Genomic DNA, 19,258 nt, shown 5'->3' with positions numbered 1-19,258 from the left:
CAATTAGAAAAACTCAATTTATTGAAAGATTTAATCTTACACTATTACTACAGTAGTATTACGTAATGGGTCAGTGCAAAAAAATGTAACACTAGCCATGAAAGCCATTTTGTATTTCTATAACCATATTTGATAGCACTTTCAGAATACCTTAATACCAAAAACTTCAAGCCCTGCATAATCCAGCACACTCTCACATCAATTTAACACAACTTCCTTAATATACAAAATTTAATTTATTTGTCATACTACAGCATATTTTCTCAAATTCAGAAAAAAATAAAACTGAGTCCAATGAAAAATCTAAAGCGGTGTGATGTCTTAGAAAGAATTTAGCCAGGTTGTAATATAGAGTTTAAGATGTGGATACTGATTCACTGTAGTATTCAAAGGTCAGTGTAGTTTTATGAAGCATCTAATACCTGTACACTTTAGTGAACTGGGACTAAATATTCAAAAAAATTAAATAGTTTAGCCTTGTGAATGAAATCTGGGACAAGTTTTTAGGTCAAAATGCACTGCATTTAATACATTAATGATTTTAAGCAAATTGCAATCCCTGTACAAAATAAAACATATTAAGGATTGAAATTCAGTTAAGAGTTAAGTATATCCAGCTGTATTTTAAAAGTTAAAGTCAGCAGGAGCAACAAACATTTTGATGCAAAATGAAACTAAACTATCCCTACACCTCCTCTCTTCAGACATATACATGCAAATGTGAAAAACACTTAAATCTGCTCCTTTGTGGCTTTTTCCCCCTTTTCCAGTCTAATCTTTGCATAGTACTTAATTGGTTTAGTTTTACCACCTCTTATGCACATAAGCATCTGTGAATCACTAGATTATTATTCAATTATAAAATGACAGATCAGTATGATTTGGCCCTTCAATACAAAATAATGAATAGATTAGAACTTGGCAATATTATCCACACTTTATGTAAGTGCAAACTATTTAATATTCCCCCCTTTGTATTTAAATTCTTTTAAATACACTCAGTGCTTTGCCACTATCTAAATCTACAAGCAGGATCTTCAGAAAGCAGCTCTTTGAATTTGAGCTACATTGATTACTGACAAATCATTTCAATTTACTGCGAGACCAGAAACAGTTGGCCTTTTCATAAGACACTATAATATATTTTTAAAAGGGGGGAAGGAGGGGGGGGAGAGAAAGAGATAACTTCTTGAAATGTTCACTTCTGACAAGACCTGTTTTCTCTGCTAACTGTAACAACTTCATAAAGGTATCCAGGCAGAAACAGCACAGATCAGATTAGGAAAATGGCTTTCAAAAGCTAAGGTTTAAGGTAGGGTCTGAAAGCAAGCAGTATATTGACAGCACTTTGGAATGAAACATAAGGAAAACTAGAAACCCATATTGAATCCTGATCTTGCCATCTTTACTGAATTGAGAGGATCATGGACTCAATCCTATAAAACTGTACTCACAAGAGCAGTCTACTTCAATGGGACTGGTTATGTGAGAATTTTGTGCGTCTCAGGCCATGTGACAAAACTCAAGTTTTCTGCTACTTTTGGACTGTACCCATGTAAAACTATTTTGGGGGTAGATATTGTATTTCAGTTTATTACTACATAGTCACTTGGCATAAAAACACTTACTAGAGGTCTAAAAAAATTATTAAACAATAATACATTCACAAGTTCTGCTCGTTTGCAGATCAGAGTTAAGAATTCCACACTGTCCACTAACTGATTGTACTGTAATATTAGAATTCATAATCATGTGCTTCAAATTCATGTTTTGTGATCATGTGATTCACTATAACCAGATGGCAAACTGTAATTTCCCCCATAAGCTAATGAATTATGAAAACTTTCATAATTACTGTATATAATAAAAAGGGGAAAGTATTCTAACTTAAAACCACTATTTACATAAACACCCCACTGGAAACTAGAAACAGTCATTTGTCTCACTGTTTTCTATATATCATCACAATTCTTGTATAGTTCATGGATAAGCTGCTGCTTTAAAAAAAATATTTTCCCTACTTTACTGTCAAAGCATAAAAAAAGTAGGTGAAGAGAGGTGTACCAACTTCAGTGTTAATGTCTCATTGTAGACCGTTGTTTGGCTAGAAGCGGAAACAAATGGTTCAGAATTTCAGGCAGTGTCATGAAAATAATTTTTATATTCTTAGAAATTATTTCAAAATGCCAGTAAAGTAGTTTTGTTTTTTAGTTTTGTTGTTGCTTTGTTTCCAGTCTGAAATAAGGAAATTTTAATTTCAGTAGGTGGGCAAGCCAATCAAATTTTAAATCAACTGAGAGGGAAGTTACTGTACATACACCAATTCCTTAGTTTTACATGGGTTTTTAAGCATACTTTTAAATAGTCAATACTAAATTATATTTGATTTGACACTAACTGATAAGGCATTGTAGTACTGTAAAATATTCATTTCTTAAGCATTCTCTACAGCAATTTCAATTCCCCTTTTTTAATCAGTAAATTGAACTGCCCAGAATGTTTTATATAATTAATTAGGACCTCTAGAAATCTAACAGAAGCATGCTAGCATGACAGGTCCAAAGCCTAGAGTTTGGGAGTTAGAACACAGAAGCACTGAGAACAGTGCCCAGGGTATTAAGCTGCATGTTGCACACAGAAGCTTTAAGTATTCACATTTTTGCAATCATGACAATGGTTAAGTACATACTGTACCAGCGGAAACATTTTGTTTAGAACTATATGGGCTAGAGATAATTTGAATTTGACACTATCCATAATTATATGCTAACCAACATAGAATCCCTAAACAAATCAGAAGCACTTATTTTGCTAAGGTTTATAATTCATGATGTGCTCAAAGATGGGAAAAGAATCTACTGAGAGAGTGAGAATTTAATGGTTTCCTCTCAAGGGCATAATCAACTTTAAAAAATCCCAAAAGGGTGTTTTATTTAAAATTAAATTGTCACACTAGTTTATAATTAAAGTATCCATCAATTTAATACAATCAGGGGTTACAAGTCTGATAATCTTAACTACTATTCTCTTATCTAGGTTGCTCATAAGGAAATAAGATGCAACCACAATGGCAAGTATTATTTTATACAAACTTATTGCCATAACCTACATAAACACAGTGATTACCAAAAAAACCTAGCTAGTGTAGCTGTTCAGACAAATTCAAAAAATCAAAGATAAGTACAGTACAAATTAAAGACAACCAAGGTCTTCTATCAAAATTGAGAGCTTCAAGTTGGAAACATGAGCACTAACACCCATAATCTTTCACAACCCACTATCTACTTTTTTCCAAAAGAATCAACAATTCCAGTTGGAAGTTTAAAAGGTATCCTCAAATGAACAAATCCAGAGCGAGTTCCAAATATTAACCAACATTTTTAAACAGGGTGCCTACAGTAATGTTATTCAAAAATGCTCAGCATCCAAGCTGATCCACTGAAGTCACTTTTGAACTTCTGACTACTTTACACATATAATTAAGAAGGCTAACTTTAGGCATTGTTTTGAAAATCTTTGCCTAATTGAACAAAAATGTTTAAGTCAATTTAATGGCTAGTAAAACAAGAAAAAATAAATATAAAAGGGCAGCTAATTTTTGAAAAACATGTTCCCCGATATTCATAGTGTGTGACAACCTTGGGATTAAAGGTTAAAATCTTTTAAATTTTATGAAGTCTTTGGTGGAAGGGGCCCCTCAGGCTGTGAACTAAACCAAAAGCATCTATCTCAAAAAGAATATGGTACATATTGATTCCCCACCCTACCAAAGAGAGAAAAAGCATTTCTTAGATTTAAGGCAAAAGAACCCCCAAAAGCCATATGTTCAATGTATAATTTTTACATGCTTTCAGCATATGGAAATACTTCATTCTACCATCTGAATTTAAATTGATGATTAGAGGTCAGTTTTATTTACATAGTGTTCCGGTGTTGAAGTGTTTACGGGTGCTAATCTCCTCAAAATATTCACAACTTGTTTACATCAATGGAAGATTCAAGAAGGAGAGGAGACCCCTCTATACTGAACATTCTGATTTTAAAATATCTTCTCACGTATCTGTGGCTCCGCATAGGCTATGGCAAGAATTTTCAGTTTTGTAGACTGACCGACAATTTCATGCTCCATGATCTGCTATTTGAAAATGCCTAATATGGCAACGCATGTACAGGGTGAATGTATTGGGCCTTACTGCAACAACTGTTCTGTAAAACTGTCGAAAGTGCTCAAGCCAGTTACTTTAATAGGAAGATACCAAGTTCCAAAAGTGTAGGGAAACTAAAGCAAACATTAAAATCGATTTTAATATCTTTCTATATTACTAAAATGTTTTTAGATTCTGTGTAATTGTTCAAACTCTGGAGTTCACACACACTTCACATTTATATAATTTAAACACTGACAAGCAAATATATGACAGAAGAAGCCTGGTCAGTTCTGCTGTGCTCTTGGCAACTTGAGATATTTTGCTTGAACAATAGCCAATTAATATGAACTTTTAAAAATCTTCATTAACTACGGCTTTTAATGAAAATTTCAAAGCACAAGCTGATGACATCAAATATGCATATAAACACATGAACACTGTCTGTAGTCACCCTGAAGCACAGGATAAGAGAAATCCAAACATCAGCCTAAAAAGCATGCTTTCATAAAATATTAGAGATGTTATGTATCTGTTTCATCATCACTGCCTGCAAGGCTGCTGTCTGTTGATGGAGTGCCATCTTCATTAATGCCTTCACCATTATCCTCTCTCTTATGAGCTTCCTCATTCACATCACCTTTAGATGTGCCATTATCTTTTGAAGGCTGATCTTCAGGCAGTTTCACACTACTAGCTGCAGAATTTGAAGCAGCTGCAATTTTCTGCTTCTCTGCATCAGACTCTCCTAAAAACGACCCCCACAGCTTGAGCCTTTCCTCTCTTTCTCTTGAGGTCTCTTCCACCTGTGTATAAATAAACCTTAATTAAAATTACTACAGAAATCCAACCTTTCACTTAGTGTAAAAAAAATTAGTAGTTGACACTTGGTAAAACTATGCAACAGCTACTTTATTACACCTCTACCCCGATAGAACGCTGTCCTCGGGAGCCAAAAAAATCTTACCGCGTTATAGGTGAAACCGCGTTATATCGAACTTGCTTTGATCCGCCGGAGTGCGCAGCCCCGCCCCCCCGGAGCACTGCTTTACCGCGTTATATCCAAATTCGTGTTATATCAGGTCGCGTTATATCGGGGTAGAGGTGTATAATCAACACTGACTACATTAATACCATGAGGTTTCACTTGAGTCAGGGCCCATTGTGCTAGTTGTTAATGTTTGTACAGCAATGAATAACTGAACAATTTCAGGGCCTTTGAAAATTGGATTAAATACAATTTTTAATAGAACAAAAAATAGGCCTGCTAGGACCCCAAATAACTGGCATCTGCGGGTAAGCCAGGCTTAATATTTGTTCTTTGAAAAGAACATTTAAATTCCTGATTTCATTTAAATTTTATTTCCTCTATTTTTAAAATTAAATAGATTCACAGTTAAAGAATTTTTAGAAATTAAAATTTGGTAAAAAAAAAAAAACAACAGTTAAGGATTACCTGATAATCTGTTGTACCATCCCATGTTTCAGCACTTAGCTGACGACCACCAAACCACCTTCCATGGAGAGCTTGTATGCACAGATCAGCTTCCTCTGGTTCTTTAAATGAAACAGAGGCCACACCATCTGGGTGTCGCTGTAAGAAAAAGACAAAACCCTATGATATACATCGCTAAACAGGAATTAAATTTTGTTCCAAAGATCTTTACTCTGCCCTTGTAAAAGATCAGGCACAGTTTTATATGCAGACATATGTACAAGCCTGTTCATGTGCATATATTTTTGAAATACGTATCCTTCCATTCTTTTCAGATTTTGAAGCAGCACCATCTTTAGTACTTCACAATTAGGGTTTTCAGCTTTAGGTTTTAAACAAAGCTACTTCAAATCTTTTTGTACACAGTCCAGTGTTTAAAAAAAAATAGTTGAATTTCGCTATTTTCAATTTCATGGGTGCATGCTTTTCAACTTCTAATGCATATGTCCCCAAATCTGTTGGAGAAGCTGAATATTGCATCTAGACATAGGGGGAGCTGGAATATGCAGATGTGCAGTTTAACTTCACCTTTGTTAAAATGGGAAGAAATTCTGAATTAAATTCAAGAACTGAACATTTGAAAAATGAAATTTAAGATTGCATGAAAAACAAATTTTAGAGAACCAGAAATCTTATTCATGATTTAAGGAGCATGAACATCTTGCATATTTGATTTGAGAAGGTTACAGTAATTATGACCATGCAACATAATAGAAAAAACCTACATCAAATAAGAGAACCTTCTTTACTTCTCCAAACTTTTCACATTCTGTCCGTAGGTCTTCCCTAATCTCATTCAGTACTAAAGGATCTTCCTGTAAAGAAATACATAAATATATGGATTTGTTTTAAAAATAAGCTTTTTAAACAAAAAATAAAGTTGAAAATTCCCTTAAATGTGTGTAAGCTGCAGACTGGAATTCACACACTAAGGTCCTACAGTTTAAAGGATTTATAGTGACAATGTATTATATAGGAAAAACACTGGGTACTTTCCCTTATATAGTATGTTGCAAAATAATGACAATCCAAAATATTAAGAAATAAGCAGGGATTTGGAGCAATCAAATTTTTGAATTGCTCCGCTCCGGCTCCGGGCAAAAACCTACTGGTCCTCGCTCCAGCTCCGGGCTCTGCTCCAAAGCCCTGGAAATAAGCATGAAGCTTTGTTCCAAACAAATAGGAAACAGTTTAAGTAACCACTCACAGTACTAGCCAAAGTCTACCTCTAGGAATCAAATACTGCATTCTTTTCCAGACACCACCTCCCCAGAAAGCTTATGAAATAGGGGAAGTTCAGAGAATAACAAAAGTGACCAGGGAGGAGCTGAAGGGCTTTAATGTGACCAGACATACTCACGTTTGAGATTATTTTCGTTTTAAGAGCCAGTCTACAAATCTCTGGTTTTACTAAAATTGGGATGACATCTCAATCCCAAGGACTTCTGACTGTCCTTTTCCATTCCCAGTGTACTACTCTATGTACTTTAAAAAGGAGCGTTGTCAGGTCCTGCCTCTCGGTTACTGCTCAGCTCAGACTAAATGTGTGGTGGAAGCATAAATCTATAAGCAATTAGAAAGAAACCCTCTGAGGAATGAGTGAGATTTAGTATTGTGAAATGGGATAATAGCTTGGAATAAAGGCAAATTTAGTATTGGTATCAGGGAAAGTTCTTGATTGAAATAGGATACAATAAAAGCCCCATTGATTGGAACACCTAAAGCTACTTAAAAATACATTTCTAGAAATCTATTTTCTAGAAAACAGTGAAATTATTCAAGAAACCACTCTTAACAGGCAGCCTCCTATTCTTAAGAGACCATGTCAAACTATCCCCAAATGCAGTGTACACATCCTACTGTGGCCAAACCCCAGCAATATGAAGAATACGTATTACCTTCCTAATGCATGGTGCAATGTCTCTGAATATGCCCAAAACTATTAGAAAGACAAGGGGGGTGAGGTAATATCTTCTATTGGATAAACTTCTGTTCGCGAAAGAGACAAGCTTTCGAGCTTACACAGACCTGTAGCCTGGGACCAATACAGCTACAAGTGCATACAAAACTACTCCAGCCACTATGAACTATACTACTTAACAGATCACATGGCAAACTCAGACCTAATTTGTGCACTTGCAGCGTTCCTTTTCACATTATTTCTCAAATTTTGGACTGCTTTTTTCCAAACTAAATCTCACTTTCTAATTTTCTGTTCTTTCCTACACTCAGTGATTTCTACTAGTATTTGCCACGTCTCCTACTTTAGTATCATTTTTGAGTTTCATTAATATTGTTTACTCCCTCTTCCAAATCAAGATGTTTAATTAGATTACATTTGCTACCAATCCCTTTGGCATTCCATTAGATCTTTCCATCAAGATGCACTGCTGTTTATCAATGTCCTTTGTGTATGGTCTTTCAGGCCTTGTCTTCACAGCTAAAAAGGTGAGATTTTTATCACAAGGTAACTTGCAAATATTAGTTCTCAGGTTGTAAACACAGTGATGACAATGCACTTTAGTTTTACTGCAAGGTAAACTAGGTGAGGTCAACATGAAGCAGTGGTATAGTACTGACCTCACCTAGTTTACCACAAATGTTAGTTACGGAGAGGCTAAAAAAGCACCACCTAGCAGTGAAGACAGGGCCTCAGCCAGTTTTGAACTCACATGATGGTTTTTCAACCAAGCCATTTTGATTTAAGAGTATAAGAATCTACCTAAGATTACTAAACTGCAAACACTAAATCTCCCTATTTCCCTTCATCCACTGAATCAAGTGAAATTACGTGTTAGAACTTAAAATCCTCAGTACTTTAAGGGATTCACGCTAGCTGCCAAATCAACATTATTGGCGTGTGTTCTTTTGGGCAACTTATTTTTTGCAGGTGTAATTTTCTTTATTTTACTGGGGAAAAGGGAAAACCCACTTTCCTTCTGCCTCCCACTCAATTGCCAATGGCAACCAAAAAAACTGCATGCTGTTGTCAAGATTACAACAGCGAGAGTTAAGACTGCTTTCAGTCCAATGCCACAGTTTAGTTTTAATTAATTTTTTACCTCAAACTACTGGAGGAAATGGAATACCACTACGGTATTTGTGGGATGGGTTCTCCATGGTACACAGGGATGGTTTTGGAATTTGGCATGCAAAAAATTTAATTTTGAATCCTAAACTCAAATTAGTCTAGTTCAGTGAGATTTTTAAAATACGGGTCTTAAATACATAGTGCTCCTCATTAAAGGGATATAAAGTACTGTAGTAATGGACAAAATGTGTTTTGAAAACTGGAGCACATACCTCTAGCGTTTCAGAGTTCACTGGAGATAGCCATAAATTTTTTTGGCATTTCAGGAGACAATTTCTGAATTAAAACATTCTCACCTTTCTCCAATCTGCCAATGTTCCTACAGCATTTGTTTTAGCAGAGCAATTACTACCATTATACTAATCCTGCCCAAGCCTGAAGGTTGAGAGAATTTATCAGAGTTTATAAATGTGTGTCTTCATACCACAAATTCAGAGATAGCATAGCTTATGGAAAAGAAATAAAATGAAGAAAATGGACAAAAGTTATTTCTCATGAATGTGGGTTGAACTAAGGCCTTTTCTACACGATAGTTTTGTCAGCAAAAAGGCAGCTTTTGTCAACAAAACAGTGGAGGTGTACACGCTACAATGCTCCTCAAAATAAAACCACCTCAAGAAGAGATGCAGAGCTTTTTTGCAGCAAAGTTAGATTGACAAAACATCAGTGTAGACACTGCGTTCATTATGTTGCCGTAACTGGCCTCCAGGAGGTAACCCACAGTGCCCACTGAGACTGCTCTGCTCACTGTTTTGAACTCGGGTGCCCTGCATCCAGCTGCACATGCATGTGCCCTTCCCCTTGCAAAACTCCAGGAAGTTCTGAAACTGCTCAGCGTGGAGAGCTCACATAGCTACTGTCCAGCTGAGCAGGCCAGCTCCCAGCAGCAAACACAGTGTCTGGATACAGGGGAGGGAGTGGATCTCCTTGGTCTGTGGGGAGAGGAGGCTGTGGGAGTACTCTGAGGGAATTACAGAATCAAAACATTAATGTGGACTCCTGCTCTCCCCGGCACTAAGACCCACAGCAGCAGGCAGGCAGCCCAGGCTGCTGCTTGCGGGGGAGAGACAGCTGTGCAGAGCCAGGGAGGGCGGCAGGGGCTGATGTCAGGGTGTCCTGTGTCCCCTGCCGGTGTACTAGTCTTCAATGAGCTGGGGTGGGGGGAGAGACACCAGCTGGTGCATTAGTAACCTCCAGCAACCAGGAGCAACAATTGCAGGGCAAGTCCTGCTTAGCCCCAGCAGCCCTGGGATGGAGCATGCTCAGCGCAGATGGTATCTTCAGAGTATTTGCTACCAAAATAACAAGTTTCTATTGAGCATGTGCGAAGTGTAAATTTTCATATTTTAACTTGGCCTTATTTGGGTGAATTTCCATGGGGATGGCAAATGGCATCTATGACAGCAGTGAGACACACACAGCCAAATTTCAAGCCCCTGCTACAAACCATGGAGGCATTAGAGTTTCTCAAGGAAGTAGCTAAGATGTTTGTTTGTTTGTTTTTAAAACATGGGCAAGGCAATATTTTTCTCTAGCTTTGTTCTTGGAAGTAGATGAACCATGTTAGCTGAAATTTTCAAAAACATTCAGGCTGAGGCAGACACTTGGCATGGAAACTTTTTGCCTGAACAGTTAACATTTGGCAATGTTATAAGCAACTGAAAACAGGGTCTTATAATGGTAAATAATGGGCAATGTTGACTATTGCCAGCACTACCAGCTTCACCTATTATTTAGTTCTTCCTACCTCAAAATCCTTTGGGTGGAACATGTTCCTGATGATAACAACACGCTCATGTCGCTTTCGAACTGTTGCATCTTTCTTCTCAGGCCTCCAATCCAACTGTCTAATGAAATGAAGCAATAGTAAGACATTGTTGCACCTTTCTTCAGTTTCTACAAGTATTTGTTGAAAAAAATCATTAATCTGACATACAGATTTCAGTAGTGATAGCTACTTTGGTTTTAAAGAATTATTTAAATCTTCTAGAAAATAGAATGGAAAGGTGATCAGTAAGTTAATCACTGTTCCTCTAGCAAAGCAGCTTCAAATACCATAAACATGCACAAGAATGTCATAATACAGAGACATGCCCAATTTAACTTCAGCGGTCAGTGTAGCCTACTGAACATTCAGAAATATTCTGTACGCTGCAGCTGAACTGGAGCATGGGATAAGAAAAGGAGGCAGAGAAACATAATTGGGCTATTAAGTACCTTGAACAATTTAGGACAAAGTATTTGAAGTCACCTGATGTCAGAGTTCAGACTAGGACTCACTTAAAAGAAAAAAGTTAACAGAATACCAGCTTTAAAGTACAACAAACATCTAAAGATTCCCAAAAAGGTAATTCACCTTCACGTAAGAAATTTTTTAATATAAAAACATTTGAATGCTGAAGGCAGATGTCCGTGTATAAACAGGCAAAAACAGAAAGCAGTGTACTTGTTCATTTACTAATTGGAACTTCATGCTAACTGCTCTAGAATTTTTGTAAGTGTAATGCAATTATTAAATTTAACTAACAGTAACATGCAGGAGCTAAATAGTGCTTTCTCCTTACAGGATCAACGTTAATCACAAGAGATAAAAGTGACTCTACAGGGTTCTGTAGATTCAATAACTCCGGAAGAGAAACTTCCATCACGTTTAACAAAACAAAACACACACCAACACTTTCTGCCTCTCAGCTGTAACACTCCGTCCAGAAGAAAGTAATGGAAGTTTTTGGTTTTCTATGGACTCCAACCAAACATGACAATCCAAGGGACTTTCAAGATGCCAGAATTTAACTTATATTTCTCACTCCACCCCACCCCAATGAAAGAACTCTACATATAATCTTTGAAAAACTGTTTTAGCTAAGACATTTAGACAAAACATTTTACTGAAAAAAGTTACAAACTTTTGTTGTTGAGAGAGCCTCTTCTTGTAGTCTTTGCATTTCTTCTTCTTTTTGCTTGCATCATACTCCCCCTTTAGTTGAAACTTTGCTACTTCAACATGCAATTTGTAGCCTCTAATCTCATCCTCATCCAGAAGTCTTAATGCAAGCTCAACTGATTCTCGCTATTTGAAGATAAATCAAATTATAGTAAGCCTTAAAACAAGCATCATCAATGCGAAGGTTTTGATTAAAAAATTAAAAATGAATTCCTCTACGCCCAAACAAAGCTTGAACCTGTTTACAAAAATTAAAGTTAAAAAGGGGCCACTTTTAGTATTGCTTGACTCTGGCCCAAAAACACATATTTCACCAGTGTACTTAACAGACTCACCCCCCCAACTGCAGTTCACCAAGTCACCACTTCTCTTCATTCCAATCGTTTCTAAAAACTGAACCACAGTGACAGTTCCAGTGAGCTACTATAATTATAGGGAAGAATTTTAAAAGATAAAATTTTCAAAAGAACCTAAGTTCCACTTTCAAAAGTGACAGACTCAGGAGCTTAAACCTCCTTGAAAGTCAATTGGAAAGATCCTCATAGTTAAATACCTCAGTCAGTATTTTGCAGCCTGCATTCTGAAAATACAAATCGTTAACAGAATTCAGAAAAACCTATCATGACAATACTATGGCCATAATGTTGTGATGCAGCTTTTCTGAATTCTGCCCCCGGGTATTAATTATTTAATGTTTGTAGTGCATAGTATCCCACTGTGGAAGACACTGTACAAACATAACAAAAGATGGTCCCTAACCCAAAGAGCTTGCAATTAAGTAAAATGAGTGAAAACAGGTGCATACAATGGACTGAGAGAGAACAAGGTAAAGATTGTGAACAGCACTATGATCAGTGGTCATCTTAAGGCATCAAAATGCCCATTCAGAGCGCTCTATCAGCAACATCTAATAAAAACCAACAGTGGTTGGTAAGTGTCAGGAAAAGTTGCATGCAATGTTGTAGCCATGCGGGTCCCAGGATATTAGAGAGAGAAGGTGAGTGAGGTAGTATCTTTTATTTGACCAACTTCTGTTGGTGAAAGAGACAAGCTTTTGAGCTAGAGAGAGCTCTCCATGTTGGAGAAAAGTTGCAGCCTTTCATATTTGACAATAAAGAACTACTTTGTCATGAAGCAGAGCCAACCAAAAAAAAAAAAAAGTAATATTACATTGAGTACACCACTGACCTTGAGATAACAACAGAGGCCATCTCCTTTAAGATTTCCTTGCTTGTCTTTATAAAGTTTAATTTTATGTTCTTCTGTCTGAGGATCTCGCATAATGATACCACACTTTGACATAACCTGTATAAACTCATCCTTTGTAATGTCTGGAGGCAAACCTGCAAAGTAAATTCAACCATATAAATCTAGAATGTATTTATATAGTGAATTCCAAATCCACTTTTTAAAATGGGCTTAGTGGTGTTGAAAAAGGAAACAAGAATGAATCAGTTATTAAATGAAAACTACCTGTCAGTGCAGTGTTACGGGTGAGATTTTACATGCACAAAAATAAATGTATTTTTGTTAACTAATTTAGTTTTGAGCATATGTTTTATTTCCTGTTAATTGAATGTTTGGTAATCTTTCTGCTTTTTAAGCAAGTGAATTGTGGAAATGTTATGGTTTCCGTAGTAACCATTAACTACATCCACAGATCAGAAAACTCTGTCTGTGTTGCATTAAGTGTTTTTGGACTTAAGTTTCCTTAATATCCCAAAACAATGACATAGCAAACACATTAACCTATGTGCAAATAAATATATTAACTAATGCACAGTTTTTCCCGGTGCACACATTTAGGTATCTACACTTTAATTGGGACAGAAAGTTAGACACTGCATAGCCAGCACACTTCTCATTCTTACCATTTTTGCTAATTTAGTACAACATGCATTCATTTAAGACTTTGTATATACCGAAGTTTGAAATTTTTAAACAAATGAGTTATTTGAGCAGAAGAAAAACAGCATTTGAAATATTTTTAAATTATGAAAAATTCCTGAGTTAGCCAAGCCTAGAGAAAGGAGAGTTCCATGTTTTAAGATATGCTGCTTCAGGTGTATGTTTTTCTTGTGCTCATGTAACTCAAAAAACAGCCAGTTGTATTACCTTTTCAAACAAATTCATCTTTGGGCTAAGAACAAGCATGAGAAGGTGCAAAAGATATAACATTTGTGAAACTACATTATATTGCTATAAAATTGTCTTCCCTTCCCCTATTCATTCTGTTTTTTGCCTCCATTTACTGTATCTTGTCCTAGTCTAGACCAGGGGTTCTCAATCTTTTTCTTTCTGGGGCCCCCCACCCCCAACATGCTATAAAAACTCCACAACCCAGCTGTGCCACAATAACTTTTTCTGCATATAAAAGCCAGGGCCAGTGTCAGGGAGCAGCAAAACAGGGCAACTGCCTGGGGCCCCATGCCACAGGGGCCCGCATTGCTCAGGCTTTGGCTTCAGCCCCGGGTGGCGGGATCAGGGCCCCAGGCTTCAGCCCCATGCAGTGGGACTTTGGCTTTCTGCTGAGGATCCCAGTGAGTCTAATGCTGGCCCTAATTGGCAGACCCCTAGGGACTCCCGGTTAAGAACTACTGGTCTAGATCAATGATTCACGAGTTGTGTCCATGTACCACTGCAATCTATGGAGCACTTGCTCGTGGTTCTTGGAGTACTGGCTGGCCACACTGAGCTCTCTCTCCCCCCGTTTCAGCCAGCTAAATTGTGTTTAAACAGATAAATTTATTCAACGCTTTCCTAGTACTACTTTTCCATCTCAGCAACTGCTGTAGTTGTCACAGAGATGTTATACAATCATAAATGTGAGCATAAGTAGGCCGTGCAATTATGAAGGTGAGACGAGGGAGTCAATGAGACAATGCCCTAAAATGTGATCCACACTATTAAGTGTTCTGGAGCAGACTTATTTATATAAATTGCCTAACACACCTTTGGCACCATATTAAAAAAAAGTGATGACTTACCCGTCACATACACATTTGTGTTTTTGTCTTCTTCAACATGAAACCATCCTAAAAACAGAATCATAATTGTAAAAGTTGTGCTAAACCCCTAGAAATAGAACAGGATTTTAAACACTAAGCTCTCATTTATCAGTTTCACTAACTAAATTTCCAAGAAGCTTCCACTTAACCTAGAGAGCTCAGAACACTATTAGTAACTTGATTATATTTCACATAAGAAATATAGGTTTTTAGAACCTAATAAGTGCTATGCAATTTCAGAAGTGTTTCAAGAATTTTCAGAACAGATGCCTGACCATCTCTACTGTGCTTAATACTAATGCACAATTACATTTGCTCATTTTTTCTTAAATATTGTATATTTTCCAGCTTATGCAAAATGGAGACCCTTACCTGCGTCAAGTTTTCTTTTTTCTCCTTTTTGTTTAGAATCTGTTTGTTGGGGTGCTTTTTTGTTTGTTGACTGCTGTGCTCCTGCTGTCCTAGAATCCACAGCTGACTTACTTTCAGTCTTTGAAGCAGAGGAACTGTCTAAACTATCTGTAGGGAAGCCATAGTTAGCATGATATGTTGCCAGGAAGTCTTCAGTCACCTAGAAAAGGAATGTTAAATAATATTAATCTATAATAGAGTTCAAAGATGAACCCCAGGGCACAATTACAAGTTTACTGGTGGTGAATTTCTGAAGATAACTACTAAAACAGTAATCCAGATGTCTTCACTTACAGAGGAAAATATAAAGGCTCAAATGGACACTCCAGTTGAAAATTTACAAATGCCAGATATTAGTAAAGCCATACTGAGAAGTCTGCACACACTATTCAGTAACTTTTTTCTATATTGCAGACAAACTTAAACACATTTAATTAGTGTCCCCTTTTCCAAGGGGAAACTTTTAATACTTTCACTTACTGAGTTAGATTTGTCTGAGGCAGAAAGAAACCCATAATGTAATACTAACAGAACAGAACTCAATTGCTCTCAACCATGAGCAAGGAGAAGTGACATTGACAGGCAGCCAAGAACCAAAACACTATTAGGCCTAATTTAGGAGGGATGCATTGACCTTTGAAGAATCTTACATTAAGGTGCCACCGGACTACTCGTTCATAAAGACTAACAGATTTATTTGGGAATACGCTTTCATGGGTAAAAAACCCACTTCTACCCCTCTCACATTACGGTAATCTGCACTATATTTGGCTCCAGCCAATCTCAACAGTTCATTACTTTTGTGGGTGCTGAATTTTATCTTAAAGGTTTTTTTTTTAATTGTTTTGAATTTTTCAGTGAATAGTTGAGAGTTTTGTTTATCAAATAACTTAATAATAAATTAATGAATCAATACCTCTAACTAGTTGTCCTGCAGCAGCATGATTTTTAGATTTGAGTGGGAAGAAAAATGTTCCAACAAAATGAATTTAAAACTACTTCTGCATACATTACCAACTTTGTTTTACTTCTTGAAACTGGACTGGTTCCTAGTGCAAAACAATTTTTGTTAAAGGGGTTATTAATAAAAAACCCTCAGTGGAATATTTATATAGCTGATATTCCATTTACCCAACGCCAGCTGAGACATACTATTCCAAACCAGGAAGATAAAGGGAAAACAACTGTTGCTGGGACTGATCTTCTGGAATATTAAGCGAACAACTTTATTACAATACCAGCCATGAACAGAATACCAGCTACTGTACTCTTTAAGAGTGAATTTTCATAACTGTGAAAGGTTCCAATCAAAGCATTAAAAACCTAAATCCTCTCTCCCCAGTACAGGCAAGTGCAAATTCTCACACAATTGCTGACCAATGGCCCTCAATCCTGTTCTGGTGGAATAAACTTTAAGAGATCATTATTTCAATGCACATCTAGTCATCAGGTTCATTTAGGGGAAACCATAGGCAAAAGAATACTGGAAAATATACTTGTCATCTCTTAAGAAATCAAAAAACTTAAAATGATTAGGTATGATCCACGCACACAAAAAATGGGAAAGCATACCAGACTCCAGACATGGACCTATGGTTACATCATGACTAAGGAGAAAACCCCATATGCAGTGCTCTATGAAAGGGTGGGAAGTGGTTTGCAAATTACTGACCCACCATACAATTCCCTATCCTTAATGTCTGCATCTGTACAGCAGCAGAAATTCTGATCGAGTGTGAATTCAGCCAGTCACCTGAGCCACTCTCATAACTGGGTTGCCCAGGGATTAACAAACAACTCCAGTATTTAATTAGCTCTTAATGCTATCTTCCCACCCCTCTTTGGGAAGTCTTATCCCACACTATATAATAAAAATGTATTACTCCAGGAATTTCTGAAACTTGTGAAAACATTGCTGCAGATTGATGCCGAGACAAAAATCATCTGCAAAGCCCTAAGAACTATCAGAGCCTTTTGCCGCCCCCCCCCCATTAGTTATCACCCAGATACCAAAGCACCCTGAATGTTATACAAGGCAGCACCGCGGGAAGAGACACAGCAATGCTGAGATACCTGGGGCGAGGGAAGACTGTAAATTAGACATGAGTTTGCAATAAGATATAGCAGCTAAAGGCGGCCAACGCTTTCTTGTGCTGCAAAGGCATCAGCCCCTCTGGGGCTCTGGTGCGCCTGCCCCTGGGCTCGGCGCTGCGTGCGGCCCTGGGCCCCGCTCCTGGACAGGCTCAGGAATACAGAGGGAACCAGGGGCACCTGAAGCGGCTGCTGCCCTCACGCCCCCAGCCCGGGCGCCCCGCCCCCCGGGAGGCCCTGGCCCGTGCGAGCCGCCGCCCCCCGGCCCGCCTTACCTTAGGGAACCAGGCCTTCTTTTCTCGGTCCCACTCGTAGGCCGTCCCATCCGCCGGGTCCACGTAGGTGAAGGGGTCGGGCTCGCCCTCGCCGCTGCGGCGGGCCTCGTACAGCTGCTGGAGCCGCAGCTGCTGGTAGAACTCCTCGTTCCCGTCCGAGCCGCCGCCGCTCATCGTGCACGCGGGGCTCGGCGCCGCCTCCGCGGGCCCGGGAAACACGCCTCGGCTCGGCGCCCCTGAGGAGCCGCCTCCCCCTCCGCAGCTCCGCCGCCTCGCGAGCAACTAGCCCCTGCCTCCCCTCAGGGAGGCAGCCGCTACCCACCGAGTCCCGTTTATTTGCCGCCCGGCCCGGGTCTCAATGCGCAAGAGCGGAAGTGACCTCTCTGCCGCCAGCTTGCCCCACCCCGGAAGAGAAGGGATGGGAGGAACCATTCTGAGAGAGTGTAGGTGGGTAAGGGTGGAGGGAATGGACGTGCTCAACGGGCAAGGGCTGGGCCAGCACGTGGTCAGCTGCGGGCCAATGGGAGGTACAGAGAGAGCGATATGGGGCATATCCTGGGAGCCGGCAGGCAGTGGCTTCTTTTCCCGCCTGGGGCGTGGCCTAGCGCAGGGTTTCATCAAGGGCGGGGCCTGGGAAGGTTCTAGATGGGTCCCAGACCAGTTCAGGGCGGGATTATCCGGTTCCTGGTCTAGACTAACATGTACTTCCTGGGGGGAGCCCACCTCACCCCCCAGCAGCACCGCTTTCCCAGCCACCCGCCCCAGGTGTGACCCAGGGCAGGATGTGGTGGTGCTGCTTGGGTCAGGAGGGCGGCCAGGCCAGGCCAAACCAAACCCCAGCAGCACGGTGACCTGTCCTGGGCAGTGAGGCCTGGAGCAGGGAGCCGGGCCCAGCCCTGTGGGACAGGCTGCTGCTGTGGAGCAAAGGGGGGGATGAGCTGTCCAGCCCCTTTGCTCCCCAGGGCTCCCCTGTTGGGCGGGAGCAGGGCAGAGAGTGCATGGGTAATGGTGGGGCGCAAAACAAGGCAAAGTGCAGCTGGTGGGTTGCCTTAGTAAAAGATGTGGGAACCACTGACCTGGCGTCCTGCTCCATTCAACTTTGGGAAAGGGGCCCTTGTACCTGCTGCTCAGGGCAGGCAAACCCTTCCTCTCACACCGGAGGTCCCTCACCACAGTCTGTCCTGCTCCTCTGGTCCTCGTTGTTCTGCGGGGGGTCAACTCCCCAGAGTCTGCCCTGCCACAGGGCCTCTCAGCACAGTCCATTTCCTTTGTCACTCTCGGGCCCCATTGCTGCAGTTTATGTCCTAATCCTTTGTGGACCATCATCTTGGCCTGGCTGTGCTGTCACATATGTCCCCCTCTGGCATGCCTAGTGGTGATATCTTGGTGTTCTTGAGATGCCGTTGTGCTGCTGTCATTGCTGTTGTGCCTTGATGCTAACTGTTTATCTTGTCCACTGTGCACTTTGGCAGCACAAATTGCAAAGTTTTTTCTGAATGATAGCAGCAGCACACTGCCCTGTTAGCGATTCTTCAGCAGGAATCTCTCCAATCATGCAATAGAAGCATGCGCTGTTGGGCAATAGACTTGTGTAGCTGGTTTAGCTCAAAGGATACCAGAGAGTCCCATCAAAATCAAGACTGGCCTTCACATGTCTCTCATTCACACCTGCCTGATGTTCATTTCAAAGGATAGCAGAGGCCATCTCAGTGCTCACCAAGGTAAGAAAGACAGTGTCATATTATTTGATCAGTCTTCATTTATACTCTTAATATGGAAATGTGTTTTGTGTATGCTG

At 39.5% G+C, this 19,258-nt stretch overlaps 1 protein-coding gene across 1 annotated transcript; it reads right to left on the bottom strand.

Moving 5' to 3' along the window:
- Positions 1 to 4,287: 4,287 nt before the first annotated feature.
- Positions 4,288 to 17,709, bottom strand: HTATSF1 (HIV-1 Tat specific factor 1). Its single transcript, XM_065411280.1, has 9 exons — positions 17,461 to 17,709; positions 15,056 to 15,254; positions 14,663 to 14,710; positions 12,864 to 13,018; positions 11,638 to 11,801; positions 10,479 to 10,578; positions 6,366 to 6,455; positions 5,602 to 5,739; positions 4,288 to 4,951 (listed from the first exon to the last, which is right to left on the bottom strand). Exons 1-9 carry the CDS (start codon positions 17,632 to 17,634, stop codon positions 4,670 to 4,672), a joined length of 1,350 nt encoding a protein of 449 aa, XP_065267352.1. The 5' UTR covers positions 17,635 to 17,709; the 3' UTR covers positions 4,288 to 4,669.
- Positions 17,710 to 19,258: the final 1,549 nt, after the last annotated feature.

This window comes from Emys orbicularis, chromosome 9, assembly GCF_028017835.1.
Source record: "Emys orbicularis isolate rEmyOrb1 chromosome 9, rEmyOrb1.hap1, whole genome shotgun sequence".
In the NCBI taxonomy this organism is placed as follows: Eukaryota; Metazoa; Chordata; order Testudines; family Emydidae; genus Emys; species Emys orbicularis.
This window is presented reverse-complemented; position numbering and strand designations above follow the sequence as displayed.